General features: G+C 39.0%; 1 protein-coding gene across 1 annotated transcript in view; it reads right to left on the bottom strand.

The window, feature by feature from the left end:
- myo15b (myosin XVB) overlaps nucleotides 1–16638 on the bottom strand; it is a 111215-nt gene that overhangs the window by 22652 nt on the left and 71925 nt on the right. The window contains exons 41-48 of the mRNA XM_062378709.1: nucleotides 14145–14298; nucleotides 13238–13325; nucleotides 5726–5933; nucleotides 5476–5582; nucleotides 3732–3791; nucleotides 3579–3654; nucleotides 3287–3405; nucleotides 1519–1634 (exon numbers count right to left, since the gene is read on the bottom strand). Coding sequence (XP_062234693.1) covers nucleotides 1519–1634; nucleotides 3287–3405; nucleotides 3579–3654; nucleotides 3732–3791; nucleotides 5476–5582; nucleotides 5726–5933; nucleotides 13238–13325; nucleotides 14145–14298 — 928 coding nt within the window. The remainder of the gene's footprint in view (nucleotides 1–1518; nucleotides 1635–3286; nucleotides 3406–3578; nucleotides 3655–3731; nucleotides 3792–5475; nucleotides 5583–5725; nucleotides 5934–13237; nucleotides 13326–14144; nucleotides 14299–16638) is intronic.

Here is a 16638-nt window from a genome sequence, read left to right as displayed (position 1 = left end):
TGTTTCTGGCTAAATTTGGATGTGCAAATGCCCGGGGGTTTTGATTATTTTTCTGTGGGGAAGAAACGTCACGGTACACACAGTCTCCTGATCGGCTGTTCGGCATGGCTGGCCGGGGAGGGGGAGGGGCTTAGCTAGTTACACAGGCCAGGGTAATTTTGGAAAAAGGAGGGATGTCATCGGAAAAAGTACTGTTGAAATACACTGAAACTCATAGGGGAGTATGCGGATAGAAGGATGAGGAGGAAATGAGAGTATGATGACTTCCTAGCCTATCATGATGTCTGGCTCATCCATAATAAAGATTCTATAGCGCTCTGATCTTGGATCTTTGTGCTGAAATGAGTCCAGTATTACACAAACCACCTGACGGAACAGCCCCATCCCAGTACAAGCAGAAGTTATCACCACTCTGGGTTCATTAGCAGACAGGTATGTGTGTGTCTCTGAATTTAATAATCCTACAGTTTGGATGATTAAAATAATACAACATTTCCCCTCACATTCTGACGGTGAGAAACCTCTTATTTTGCCTCCACCTTTAAATCTGACCACTTTTTTATTTAAGGTACTGTACTCTGTGTCTTACTCAGTAAGTACACTCTCTGTAACTCGCTGAATTAACAGCATGAGCGTCAACACATAATCACTCCTTGTATTTTCTTCTATTAATTATATCATTGATATCAATCGGTTTTTTCTTCAACTCTACCTCACTAACAAGCTCCTGTCGCTGTCAGAAAGTTGCGCTTCTTCTTGTCATCGCTTGATACTGTGATCACCAGAGAAACCCATTGTTCAGCAGAACAATTCAATATTTATGAGGAGCTTTGCATATACCATTTATGATTGAATGTGGGCATGTAGTGGGGGGACTATGAGTCAGATACACATACGCACGTTTCCAGATTAATATAAGGAACATGGCCTATAGGTGTACATGTGCACGGTTTTATAAACCTGAATCATTTCTTACGGCTTAAAATTACCTATTAAAAAGTAAGATGTTGAACGTTTTTTTTCAGTTTGTCAGACTCTGGATATATGTAATGAACTCTCCTTTGATTCAGCTGCTGTTTTCAGTAGTTAACTATGATTATTATCAAAGGTTCGCATTAAGGGCAAATCAAAGGTGCAATATTTCTGTGGTGTGGTTTTGCATCAGCTATTCTTCTAATAATAATTTTCTATCCATATCCAAATAATTAAGTAATGTTCTTGATTGATTTTTGTTTTTCATAGCATCCTCAATCGAACTATTCTGGACTGGTGAATATATATCGTTCTTGACTAAATGCAAAAAGTCAGATGGTGTAGAAATGCAGGACATTTGGAAGCCCCCAAATATGTGTACCTTTGCAAGCTACCCTTTTTAAAAATATAACCACTTGCCAAGCCCTGTATACATGGAATATGTCAGGTGAAGAGTACTCTCCACTCAGAGAAAATGGATTATACATGTAAACTTTAATATTGTTTAGTTTCTGTTGTCTTCTGATATTTTAGCAGCTTTTTTACCTGTAGCTTTTAAGCAGACAGAGATGTTTTGGGTTGATGCCTGATGCTCTGGCTACCTTCAAGAGATGAATCCGACGATGAGACACACCCAAAAGCTCAGCATCCCCACTGTCTGACTGCAACAACAACAAACATAGATATTGAAATTTACTTAAGTATCAAAAGTAAAAGTACAAGTACCAAAATTAAAAATCTAAAGTGCTTTTTATAGTCTATACAGACATAAAACTACCAAAAAAATTCTCCTAAATATTTATTTCAACTGACTGAAAAATTATAACAATATGCATATAAGCTATAATTTTAAAATTTTTTAACCCTAGATATTGAGGTTCAAATAGTAATGGACCGGTGCATCTGAACTTCTAGAGACAACAAAGAATCAACACAACAGAATAAACAAGTGCCTCTTGTGTCTGTCTAAGAACATTAATAAACTACAGTATAACCACTAAAACATTCTGTAAATATCACTAAACCTGGACCTTTCATCAGTAGCAGGAATGATACACAATGCCCCTTCTGATAACTCAGCAAAGGGAAACAAGTTCTAGGCACACAAAATAAGATAGTTTCTCTTTTGTTAACAGCTGCACTTTGCTAGTACAGAGAAGAAAAACTCACTGCACACAGTCTCGTTTTGCTGCCAAATTTCAGACCGAATAATGAAGACTGAGCTGAACCGAGCTCCTGCAGGAGCACCTGGATCATTATAAAGGGAATAAATGGATGCAATGTGCTGGTGTTGATTAAGTCCCTCCTCTTTGTACACACATCGCTATTCCTCATTGGATGGTTTAGTGAGGTCCTCGGATCGGCCCCGCCAGAGTCGGAGCGCCGAGAAGACGATCAAACTGGACTCTAGTGGAAGTCAAACTCGTAACAGGGTTCCTGATGGTGAACCTGCGGAGGGATCATTAGCAGTACAGCCTGCTCGACCCAGTCGACCAAGGCAGCCCGAACAACCTCCGGACCCTGAGGGTCTTGCGTGAGGGGGGTCTCGCACCCCCCCCTCACGCGGACCTGCACATCTCTCGAGGCAGCGGGTACGCGAGTGAGAGAGAGAGAGAGAGAGAGAGAGGTGCGCCGTGCGTACAGGCACTAGTTGCGCCAACCTCCGCTGCTCAAGTAAAAAGTCGTCAGGAAAATAAATACTCAAGATAAGTACAGATATGTGAAAAATCTACTTAAGTACAGGACAGAAGTATTTGTACTTCGTTACCTCCCACCACTGTTAGTTTTACCATTTACCATACAGTTTGATATAAGTCAATGAACACATTATCACCACTTCCTTATCACAATTCCGCTACTTCTACTACTCCTGTTATTTTTTGGAAACTGATTTAGATAAAAACTAAAATCTCATTACAATAATTAAAATAATGAAATACGTTTGTCATTATTGGGCCACCGTGAGCTTTGGCTACCAAAATTAAATCCAAGTTCAAGTGATTGTTTGTGCAAAGGCATTGCAAAGATATTGCATTCACAAAGCACATTTTGTAGGGTGAAATCTCTGGAACACATTCAAGTAATCCTTTCAAATTTGGCACAGATATTTAATGATTCGATTTTAAAGCCAAAGGTCAAAAGTCAAGGTCACTGTGGTCTAACAAAGTGTGTTGATGTTTGTTTATCCATTTAAAGTTTTTGAATTGTTACTGTATTATGAAATCATCTATGAAATTATAGATACTGAGATGCTTATCACATCCACATTCTACATTCCCAATCCCATATTATCCCAAGCTTTGCCACAACTCACCATCACAGGGAATAGTCGACTAAAGTAGTTTTCCCAGTTGTCCCGAGCAGCAATGACGATCCTTTTTTTCATGTTGTCATCCTGGATGGTGCTTATGGTCATTCCCACACTGAAATTTGCTATAAAACAAAATTAGATGTGATCCACTGCACGTACACAGATATTTTGTTTACTGCCTCTGACTAACTCAAGGCAAATAGTTTCGGTTAACTTGTAAAACCAATATTTTAATCAACATTTTTAAAACTGTATCCCACTCAATACTAATCTGTCAAAACTCAATAACTCTCACAGAGCAAGTCCTTCATCTTCCTCTTTTCCTCTCTGCTGATCCTCACACAGCTGTCAGAGTATGTGTCCCTCATGATCTGTGCAAGTGCAAGGGAGATCATTAGTTTTGAATTGAATGGTACTGTAGAATAATTTCTTAGTAAACTACACCAACCTGTTCACATAACAGATTGAGAATGTACGGATGGTTGAACATCTCTCTAGGGTAAAACACCTGAAGACAAATACATAATAATAATGGTTAGAGAAGCAGGCTTTTATAGGAGTACAGTGTTCAAAAGCCATGAGTAAAAAGGCATTATTGTTACAGGCAGATAAAATAGATGCCATAATATTAATTTATGTATAATTTAAAAGTCATAATAATAAGTAGCTTCACACAGAATATGTATAGTAACAACCAACGATTTTTCTTTGAAAAGGAGCAGCGGTTGAAATTATATTATTATGTATTTTACATTTTTTCTCGATATCTTAAATAGACAGGATTGTTATTGGTAAATGTAAGTCTCATAGGAGCCTTGAATGGACATGCACATCTAGCAAGCTGCTTGATTTGACTCTTGGTGGATTTGAAACGGAGACAACAAAAAATGGAGTGGTAGTAAACACAAGTTAAAAGAAAGAGCTAACAAATTTATTTAGGAAACTTTATGTACAGCCCTGAGTGAACAAACACCAGTAGACCCATTTTGTGGATACGATTAAAGTTCAGTGCATCAAGTAAACATGAATAGTTCACGTTAATAGTTCACCATTTAAATTCTGAACTAGTTAGGGTTAGTTCCGTTCATTTCATAGTATTAAGGTGAAAAGTGAGAATGAAAGACTTTATCCATCACTACCCCTTGCCTTAAACTGTACTTCATATGTATCAATTCCTAAAATAAATGTTTTTATTTTGTAGTTTTTATTATTGCTAATTTTGCCTGTTTATTTATTCATACCCTGCAAACGTAAGGCACAACAAATCATAGTGCTCTGCCTTGCTATGAAACCAATTATTAGGCTAGACCTTAAACTTCTATCATTTAAAATTATAAAATAAATGTGTGTGTGCGCTGTGTGGGAGCACACACACAGTCGCCCGCTTCTGGTATTTCCTGCTGGCCTGAGAAGATTATGATTTAACAAATTAACGTGACGTTCCCTCACGTTCAAGTGCACTATTTGAAAACTGATTCATAAAGTTCACTGTTCGCGAAAAATATGCGCGACATGCACAACACTGTACACGGAGCCACTGAAGAGGGGTTGAAGAGCCGCACGCGGCTCCAGAGCCGCGGGTTGCCCACCCCTGGCTACGGCGAAAGAGTGATTTCTTTACTGCTCCTTGGTTAGAGAGATGCTGACGTCAAAACATTAGTTTGGCTATAATATTAGTTCATCCTTGCATTTCATCCTCCTGGTAGCGCGCCCCAACTGTTATGCTTCCGCGCCTCACTGATTAGACAGCGTCTCCAATCAGTAGAATGATAGAATTCCGTAACGTTTTAGCTAGACCTCAGATAATATGAACGTGTTCACCGTTAAAATTCATTATTTGTCATAAAGTTGCGTCCAGTTCATCGTTCTTTTGAACTTGTTTATGCACAACACTGGACACCTTTAAGGTAATGTGAGCAGGGACTAAAAATAAATAAATTAGCATTAATGAAGTTGTTCGGGGCTAAGCCTCTTGACGAATACTTGTCGAATATTTCATTGAGGCTTAGCAAAACAAGTTGATAAAAGATGCTAAAGTGCTCTCTAGAACTAAGGGGACGCTGAGAGCTGGTAATAATTCTGTTTGGATATGTCACTATGAGCAATGCCTTTGGTAATATACACCTGATCCTATTGCTAATATAAAACTCCTGAAAAAGTCCTGAGTGTGATTGTGTATTTTTATTTCTTACTTCTTTTCGCATGAACAGTTTTCCCATCATGTTGGAGTAAGAGAAGTAGACCCCTGCTGAAAATCGCTGAAACTCAGACTGAATGCTGTCCTCTTCAGGCATCATGTCTTCAGGTAATAAACAATAAATGAAACATTCTTCAGTTATTGGCTATGTGGCAACATTTGACAGCTGAAACATATTATCATACAGATTCAGATCTTAATCTCCTAACACAACGTCCAGAAAATATGATAAAAGCAATATTCACTGAGAGATGGGGCAGCCATGGATGGTGGGTCAGGGATGTCCTGCAAGGTCGATGTTGGATGTGGAGGAGCTGGTGGCAAGTTAGTTGGGATAGGTGGAGTCTGCTGTGAACGCTGTGAACCAAACAGGCTTTCCAGGGAGCGCTGCTTCTGCTTCATGTTGCTGGAAATGATTTGGGAAGAAGGCGAAGGTGGGGTTCTTGGAAGAGGCTTGATTGGCGGTGCAGGAGGCAGGCACTTTTTCTGCACGCAGTAGGGCCAGAAAATATGATATTGCATTATCCAGTAGACAGTGGCTTCGAAAACATTTAGACCCATTCACTTTTTTTTTACACTTTATTTTGATGTAGACTTAACTATAAATGGATAAATCAAGCTTTTTGGCAATCTACACTCAATAACCTGATGACAAAGTAAAGTTCTTGGAATTTTATTGCCAGTTTAATATAAGTTAAAACTGTTCTTATTTACAAAAGTACTCATAGCCTTTTACTGCTAAAATCATTAATAACATTTAAAACAACCAGGTTTTATGGGTCAATCGTCCTGATGGTGGTGCAACAACATCCGTCTGAAGTTTAAAAAATTTAAAATTCATAGCAAATCAACTGTAAGTGCTAGAAGTTTGCAATTTTAACCAAATTATATTAAGTTAGTTGGCAGCTATTACGAAGTCCAATACAGAACAATACTACAACAATTACATTTTGTACACTTTTTGAGAAAAACTGTAAAAAATATATAGTTTTCATCTATAATAATTAACCTCTATCCTCCTATAATTTTTAATTAAATTGACACCAAATTTGCTACTCTGCATCATCAGACTGTCTTCCACAAATATTCTAACCAGATTTATCAAAAATTCAGGCAACAGTGTATCAACATATTTTACAGTCAGAAATTCTGGAAATTCTCACTAAATAAATTTCCAGTGTTCAGAAAAATGAAAAAAAAAAATAATTAATGTCTTGGTAGATGCAACATGAACGACTTTAGAATTTTATATAAATCACAGACATGTCCATACTGTCTAGATGAAGAACAATTAAATTGTCCTTGCGGACAGGATTACGGTAAGCGTGCTGCGTCATTTCCTGTTTTCTTGCCACTGGTGGTGGTCGCTCTGCGAATTAGCTTCGCTGCTAAACACAACTGTTTCCCTGTAGCACTACGGCTAAAATCACCGGTCTGTAGTTAAACACTCGCACATACCAACCCTTATTCTATCGTGCTTAGTGATTCTGTGTTCTGTCTGAGCTCACCTTCGTAGCTATATAGCAGCGATGTCTTCTCTCTCTCCCTGTTGCTCTACTGCTCTCTCTTGCTCCGAGTGTCTAATGTTTACCTACTCCTCTGCCTCCCTTAACAGTAGTGGTACATGTAATAAATGTAGTGTGTTGATAGCGATGGAGGCTCGGCTTAGCGACTTAGAAGCTCGGCTCAGCAGCTTAGAAACTCCGTTAGCTGTAGTTAGCCGGCTCCCGCTAGCCGCGGAGCCACCTAGCTTAGCACGTAGCTTAGCCTTAACGAGCAGTCCCCAGACTAGTCCCGTGCAGCCGGGAGCCCAGGGCAGATGGGTGACGTTCCAGTGCTAGAGGGCATAGTGCTAGACTTAGAAAGCCCACGATTAAAGAGCCACCAGCTCACGTTTCAAATAGATTCTCTCCACTCAGCGAGGCACCCGCTGATAAACAAACTCTGATTATTGGCGACTCGGTTCTGAGAAACGTCAGGTTAGCGACACCAGCGACCATAGTTAATTGTATCCCAGGGGCCAGAGCCGGCGACATCGAATTCAAACTTAAGTTAATGGCTAAATCTAAAAAAGGTAAATACAATAAAATCGTAATTCACGTCGGCAGCAACGACTCCCGGCTTCGTATGTCGGAGGTCACTAAATTGAATGTTGAGTCGGTGTGTGCTTTTGCTAAAACGATGTCGGACACAGTAGTTTTCTCTGGCCCGCTCCCTAATACAACAGGTGATGACATGTTTAGCCGCATGTTGTCTTTTAACCGCTGGCTGTCGAGGTGGTGTCCTGTAAACGGCGTGGGCTTTATAGATAATTGGCTAACTTTTTTGAGAAAACCTGGTCTTGTTAGGAGAGACGGCGTTCATCCCACTTGGGATGGAGCAGCTCTCTTATCTAGGAATATTACTAAGTCTATAACATGACAACCCATAGTTGGGACCAGGAAGCAGAGCTGCAGTGCTAAACACTTCTCTGCGCTCCCTCTGGATCAGTCACAAAACCCCATAGAGATTGTGTCTGTTCACCGTCCGATTAAATTATTGAAATTAAACAATAATAGAGCGAGAACTCCACACAAAAATTTAATACAAATTAAAACAACCTCTGAAACAATACAGGAAACCCAGACTTTTAAATGTGGTCTTTTAAACATTAGATCACTGGAAAAAAAGGCTCTTTTAGTTAATGAAATAGTCTCTGATTACAACATAGATTTATTGTCCCTCACTGAGACGTGGCTGCATCCTGATGATTATGTCAGTCTAAATGAATCTACTCCCCCCAGTCATATCAATTCACAGGTTCCTAGAGAAATTGGGCGAGGAGGTGGAGTTGCTGCTATTTTTAACTCCAGTCTATCAATTAATCCTAAACCTAAACTCAGCTACAAGTCATTTGAATGTCTGGTTCTTAGTCTTCCACGCCAATCCAGGAACCACCAACAGCCAATCATATTTGCCGTAGTTTACCGTGCTCCCAGGGCTTATACTGAAATTTTAAAGGAATTCCCTGAGTTTTTATCAAACTTAGTCCTAAAGACCGATAAAATTATTATTGTTGGTGACTTTAATATTCATGTTGATAATAATAAAGATTGCCTTAGCGTAGCATTTATTTCAATACTAGACTCTATTGGTTTCAGTCAGTGTGTGCACAAACCTACTCATTGTGGTAACCACACACTTGACCTTGTATTATCGTACGGTGTCGCAATTGAAAATTTAACAGTACTTCCGCGCAATCCAGTTCTATCAGACCATAATTTAATAACCTTTGATTTTTCAATAACTGAATATATGCCACTAATAAAAAATTCATTTTCTAGATGTCTACCTGATAGTGCTGTAGCTAAATTTAAGGAAATAATCCCAATTACATTTAAACCCGTATTAGCAGTAGATATAAACAACAAATTCTTTAAAACCCTGAGCTCCATTGAGATCGACCACCTCGTCGATAGCTCTGCAGACTCATTACGATTAACATTAGACTCAATAGCGCCTCTAAAAAAGAAAAATGTCAAACATAGTAAATTAGCTCCGTGGTATAATTCCCAGACAAATGAGTTAAAACAATTATCAAGAAAACTAGAAAGGAAGTGGCGCTCCAGCAACAATGTTGAAAACCTCATAGACTGGAAGAATAGTGTTAAAGAATATAAAAAGGCTCTCCACAAAGTAAGAGCCGCCTACTATTCAAAACTAATAGAAGAGAATAAAAATAACCCCAGGTTTCTCTTCTGCACTGTAGCCAGGCTGACAGAGAGTCACACCTCCACCGAACCCAGTATTCCTCCATCCCTAAATAGCAATATCTTTATGACCTTTTTTAATGATAAAATTCAAACTATTAGAAATAAAATCAACCATCTCCTGCCCTCAATTGGCACTAATACCCTCCCAACAACAGAGATCTCAGAAACGGCTGAGAATCCTACCCATTACTTAGACAGCTTCTCTCTGATCACCCGTGATCAGTTTACCAAATTAATCTCAGGTTCTAAACCAACAACCTGTATCTTAGATCCCATTCCTACCAACTTACTTAAAGACATTCTGCCCCTAATTGATAGTTCGTTACTTAACATTATCAATCTGTCATTATCATCAGGTTATGTACCACAGTCTTTTAAAATAGCTGTCATCAAACCCCTACTCAAAAAACCCACCCTAGACCCAGAGGTTTTAGCCAATTACAGACCAATATCTAACCTCTCCTTCATAGTCTAAAATCTTAGAAAAAGTGGTAGCCAATCAGCTGTGTGAGTTTCTCCAGGAAAATAATATATATGAAGACTTTCAATCGGGGTTTAGAGCCAATCACAGTACAGAGACAGCCTTGGCAAAAGTCACTAATGACCTTTTAATAGCCTCAGATCAGGGACTTGTGTCTGTCCTCGTTCTGTTAGATCTCAGTGCAGCATTCGACACAATTGACCATCAAATTTTATTACAAAGACTAAAACAGTTAATTAACATTAATGGAACCGCCCTTAACTGGTTTAAATCGTATTTTTCTGATCGCTCCCAATTTGTGCAAATTAATGATGAGTCATCTGTGTGCACCAAAGTTAATCATGGTGTTCCACAGGGCTCTGTGCTCGGCCCAATTTTATTCTCATTATATATGCTTCCACTAGGAAACATTATCAGGACACACTCGGTAAATTTCCACTGCTATGCGGATGACACCCAGTTATATTTGTCAATAAAACCTGAACAAAGTAATCAATTAACTAAACTTCGAACATGTCTCAAGGACATAAAAACCTGGATGACCCGCAATTTTCTCTTATTAAACTCAGACAAAACAGAGGTTATAATACTTGGCCCCAAACACCTTAGAGATGCATTATCTAATGATATAGCTGCGCTAGACGACATTGCCCTTGCTTCCAATGAAACAGTCAGGAACTTGGGAGTGATCTTCGATCCTGATTTATCCTTTAATAGTCACTTAAAACAAATTTCTAGGACCGCTTTTTTCCACTTGCGTAATATTTCAAAAATTAGACATGTCCTTTCACAAAAAGATGCAGAAAAACTAGTCCACGCCTTTGTTACATCGAGACTGGACTATTGTAATTCATTATTATCAGGCTCCAGCAGGAAGTCGTTAAAGACTCTACAGCTTGTCCAAAATGCTGCAGCACGTGTCCTGACGAGAACAAAGAGAAGAGAGCACATTTCTCCAATATTAGCATCGCTAACCTGGCTTCCAGTTAAATCTAGAATAGAATTTAAAATTCTCCTCCTCACCTTCAAGGCCCTTAATAATATAGCGCCTTTATACCTTAAAGAGCTGTTAATACCTTATAAACCCACTAGAGCACTCCGCTCCCAGAATTCAAGCCTACTTGTCGTCCCTAAATTCTCTAAAAGTAGAGTAGGAGCCAGAGCTTTTAGCCATCAAGCCCCTCGGCTGTGGAATAATCTACCACTTTCAGTTCGGGAGGCAGTCACCATCTGTTCGTTTAAAAGTAGGCTCAAAACCTTCCTTTTTGATAAAGCTTATAGTTAGAGCTAATTAGTGCGCCAGAACGTTACTTGTTCTATTTTATGACACATGACACACGGAGCTTCTCTTTCCAGCTTCTCCTTCCTCTTCTCCATCCCTATCCCCCTTCCCCGGAATCCCTTTGCTTTATCACCCGCAGATCCAGGGCCTCTGTGGCCGCACCATGGATTACGGTTTGTGGATCGCGCACCGGGGGTCGCGGTGTTGGATCCAGTGTGGCGGATTCTGAGTCATGTGGGCTGATCGTGGTGCTGGTGGCGGACCCTGTGTCGCGTTGGCATTGGGCACGGGCGGTGGACCAGGACCGCAGTGGTGGCTTGTGATGGGTCCTCCTGGTGGGCGGCGGTGGACGGTGACTGAGGACTGAAGTGGCGTCTGGTCTGGATGGTGGATCGTGGTCTAGATGGTTGCTGAGCATGGACTGTGCTTCATCAATGCTGCTAGAGACTTTGATTATTGATGATGTTCTCCTGCACGTGGCATCTATTGCACTTCTGTCCGTCCTGGGAGAGGGATCCCTCACATATGGCTCTCTCTGAGGTTTCTACATATTTTTACCCTGTTAAAAGGGTTTTTTGTAGTTTTTCCTTACTCTTGCTGAGGGTTAAGGACAGAGGATGTCACACCCTGTTAAAGCCCTATGAGATGAATTGTAATTTGTGAATATGGGCTATACAAATAAAATTTGATTGATTGATTGATTGATAGTTCAAGGCACTTTACATAGAAGGTCAAGGATCTTAAAAATTATCAAAATGTAATATGAAAACTAGGGATGGGCATTAGATTAAAATGTCTAAATCGATCGTCGGGAGAATTACAATCGATTTTCAATAATCATTAATATATTTTTATTAAAATTGACTACTATAAATACAACCCTAATACATCTCCACTGTGCCCCAAGTGTAAGATGGTGGTCTGACACATAGTTTGTGGGATTGTAGAAAAATACAGCAGTTTTGGCAGGTCATAGGGCAGGAAATTAATAAGATTCTGTCCATTGACCATTGATCCAAGAACCCTTTATACCTGCTACTTGGTAAATCTGACATGTCCATCACTGACAAATTTAAAATAAGACTTTATCGGACACTTGCTTTTTGTGCTAGAAAGTGTATTCTTTTGAATTGGATCACAGATAAAGCTCCATCTAAGGCTCAGTGGCAAAGGGTTGTATTTGAATATGTTGTGTTGGACCATTTGACATGTAAACTTCACAGCAATGATGATGCCTTTCGTAAAACATGGGAACCCTTTCTGTCATATTTTGGTCTGAATGTTTCCACCATTCTCACAAGAGGGTTTGTATCATAGCTCAGAATGCTCTGCCTCAAAAGAGGCACTCTGTTTTACCATTTAATTGATTAACTTTTATTTCTGTATACTTTTATTTTACTTATCAGTTTTTAATTTGTCTTACTTGTATAGGACGTGACCCCTGAATCTTCTGCCTGTATTGATTTGAATATGTGTGTGAGCCAAATGTTTGTCTTGTTTTTGTTTTGTGTTTCATTACCTGTTGCAAAACTAATAAACATATATATAGAAAAATAAAAATGTTCATGTCTTGGTAGATGCAACTTGAAAGATTTTGGAATTTTATATAAATCACAGACATGTCTATACTGTCTAGATAAAGAACAATTAAATTGTATTTGTATAGTTCAAGGCACTTTACATATAAGGTCAAGATCTTAAAAATGATCAAATTTTATATGAAAACTAGGGATGGGCATTAGATTAAATTGTCTCAATCGATCGTCGGGAGAATTACAATTGATTTTCAACTAATCATTAATATTTTTTTATTACAAAATTGACTATTTATAGGCTAAATTAAAATGCAGTGAATAATTAAGGGTAGCATTTCCATCTCGATGAACTTGCAGATCCGTTGGGTAATTTTCTCTGCTCGTTGTGTATCGCAGCTCCTCCGTGCTAACACCGAGTTGATGCTATAGGTTGAGACCGAGAACAGGATGCACCGAGAACAGGATGCACCACCACTACCAGTTAGTTTTATCGATGAAAAAATAGTGTCATAGACAAAATTCTTTATAATCAATTAATCAATCGTCAATTAATTAAGCCCATCCCTAATGATAACTGTAGCTTATGGCTGCTGACAATAGTCAGCAATTTTCTTCTTCCTCCTGTACTTTCTCAAAATGCCCGGCCACTACCCATTGCTGCTTATAGCAGCTATTATTAATGTTTGTACTTTTTGGACCTCACTGACCTGTTCTGGCATTGGTGAGCTGTTTTTTAGTTTGGCCAAAGCTTCCTCTTTGGGGTCACCCTTCTTTACAAAATGCCGTGCAGAGGGTCTGTGAAGAGAAATAAAACAGTATATTACCAACAATAAATAAAGAATTGTTTCATAGCCAGGCAAACAGACCAAACCGCAAGTTCATATTTATTTGTTTTGAGCATGGGTTGGCACATGTGGGATGTTAATATTGTAGATGATCTAAAATGGGGCAGATTTAATACGATAACTGATTTATATAGTGCTTAGTGATTTAAGTATAGTTAACAGAGGAATAACAACACATGCTCATCATCAATTTACTTTTACCTGAACAGAGAATTTCTTTTTTCTGTGCATGAGTATTTTAACATCTCTCATTGGAAATTACATCACTGTAAGAACACCCAAGATTTTACCTTTTGGTTTATAACAGAAACGGCCTAAGTGAGAGATTGGGTAGGTGATTGTGGTATATTTACAAACACAATGATTTAGAAACAACTACCCATCACACAAAACTACCTATTCCTCCTTTGCCAACACCTACAGCTACTTCCAGAATTAGTGCCTAGACAGAATAGATATGATGTTCATCCAGATACCTGAAATCTATGATGGCCAAACTGTAGTTAAACCTTTCAAATTTAGATTTCAACGTTTAAAAACATGTTTTTAGTGTCACGAACTGTGAGTATGTTTTCATCTCATATAAGCTTCAGGCAAACGCAACAACAGTGAGACAAGGTTCAGAGACATCCCAGGTTTTAACTGCAGAATAAGGTTAAATCCAATTCAGAAGTTATACTTCATAGAGAGGCATATTTTGGATATAGGATAGTAGACATGATGAACATTTGGGAAGAATGTACACAACAGATGGAACAGTGAAATTGACCTGACAGGCTCAAAGGGTTTGGGCTCTGGGAGGGCTCGGCTGTTGAAAAGTTTGATGATTTCTCTGATGTTGGATGTGGGTGTGACCCGAGACTCTGTAGGCATTTCGATCGGAGGATCTGATTCCATAGAAGAAGGGACCAAGGGACACTTCACTGTACAAGAAGACAAACAGAAATATATTTCAAGCTCTTCATTTTCAGTGTTCATGTTCTTTCCTTCATTTCTTCTACTACTACTTCTATTACCCTTAGATACTTTGACCAATTTTAAATTCAAATGTCACAAAATTAAGCACGTTCAGAACATTTCTACTATACATTTTTATGATACAATTGATACTTGCTATTACATCATTTTAATATATTCCTCATCCAAATGAATGAAGAAAATCTGCAATTTTTCAAAAATGTCATGTCTTTGAAATCTTTCTTCTTCTCTCTTCATTCTACATACCTTATTCAAACTTTAAATGGGTCTGGATATTTCTAGCTTTGCAGATATTTATAAAATGTTTAGATCTTGAATAGTTAATGAGTAATCACTGTTTGAAATGTATGCTTTTTCCTGAATTTTCTCTCATGTCTTTCCCTCTGACTGCTTTATCAGTGCAGATACTTTTTTGCTTACTCTCGCTTTTGCTTGCATTCTTCTACTGATATTTGTGTTTTTCTGACGTTAGAAAGTATCAACACTGGCTTCTGGATAGGACAAATAACTTGGATGACATTTTTGTGAATAGAGAAGGCTTTTGACATATTTATTATTTTTTATCAGCTTCTCAGTGGTGTGAGTGTGGCCTACCAACACCACAAGCATGCACTGCAGTGATTACACAATCTTTACTTAGCCAAAGCTAATTGGCAGCAAGATGCCCGCCTTCTCTTCATATGACTACCACAAGCTTCTACAGGAGATGCAGCGATGGTGACCCAAATTCACTAGTTAGAAGTGAATATAGAGGTAAGTAGACCAAGTAGAAAGAACACTACTTTACCATGGACTCATAAAAGTGGGCAGGAGCATACAGCTAATACACAGCTAACAAGCACCAACAAGTCTGCCAACAAACGGGAGTACTGTAGGCTGGATAAATTTTTGCCCCACAACCTATTTTTATTCTGGCATCATCCATCTATTTCTAGTGCCGTATACAAATGACAAGAGGAGTCAAAACAGTGGGAAATCAAAATAAAAATCAGCTGATACCCTGAAGGGGAGCCAACTCACGCCCAGATATGAGCATTAATCATGGGGAACATCAGAGCAAAAGAAGAAGAGGATGTGACACACTTCACATCAACAACTGCCTGTGAAGAATCTAATAACCCTTTCCCCCTCCTCCCAACTTTTGGAGTTCACTGACCACATGAAAAAGGTGGGCACTGGTGGGACCCAACTTACCTCTCCGTCCCAAATCCCCCACAACCCCCTCATTCACCTTCACCAGCATTGACACAACAGTCACAGTCATGACACCCCACACCTCCCCCATGCCCCCAGCTGCATCAGAATAATCCCCTATCTCCCCACCCCTAGAACAACCACAACACACTGTGGTTACAGTACAGGATACAGTTTGACATGTTCTGGGTCCAGCCTGCAATACAAGGTTAGTTTCACTCATCGCTCATCCCAATTAAAGCTAGGGCCCAAAATGCCAGATGCTTCCTCAACTCCTGAATTTATAGGCAACAGAAATATAATTACTAATCGACTAAGTTTAGCACTCATTCCTCATCAAATACATTAAATTTAGCTATGTTAAACATCAGATTTTTGGCAGGCAAAACATTTTTAAACAATGATTGTATTATCAAGCACCCCCTTAACTGAAATGTGGGCGCAACAAGATAATAGTGCAACTGTTGTTATTGAGTCAACCACTCAAAAATCTGTTTTAAGAGTGAAACTAGATAACTTAATAATGAAAGTGGAATTGCTATCTCGTTTAATGATTCCCTCCAATCTAAGAACATTTCCTATAGATATGTCACTTCTTTTGAATATGTGGTTCCTAAATACCATAAAATCTGTGGCCGCTTTAATGCTGTGCAACCTCCTACGATGAATTTGCTGAACTGATGTCTATAATCTGTGGTTAGTGTTGGTGACTTTAACATCCATGTTGACAATCTGCAGGAAAGAGGCAAAAAATTATTGCGTTGTTGTTTTCGATGACTATTGCCTGACACAACATGTGATGATGCCAACACAAAAAGCTCTGTTACATAGTAATCATGGTTTTCTGAGTGAAGACACTATCTTTTCACTCAGTTACATATTATATACTGTATATACAGTGAATTAACCCCCTGCTTTCTAAGCACTGTGCTGTCTAAGATACTATCTCATAATAACGAGATACTAAGTCATAATTATGAGATATTATCTCATAACTAGGGCTACGTTGTAGCACTAACAAGCCCGAGCACAGGCGATTTCAAGTCTGTTGCGGTCGGTGAAGAAAGAGCGTTCGATGACCAAGCGCTCGT

Source organism: Platichthys flesus, chromosome 20 (assembly GCF_949316205.1).
Source record: "Platichthys flesus chromosome 20, fPlaFle2.1, whole genome shotgun sequence".
Classification (NCBI taxonomy): Eukaryota; Metazoa; Chordata; class Actinopteri; order Pleuronectiformes; family Pleuronectidae; genus Platichthys; species Platichthys flesus.
The sequence above is the reverse complement of the archived record's forward strand: the minus strand, read 5'-3'. Positions and strand labels throughout refer to the sequence as shown.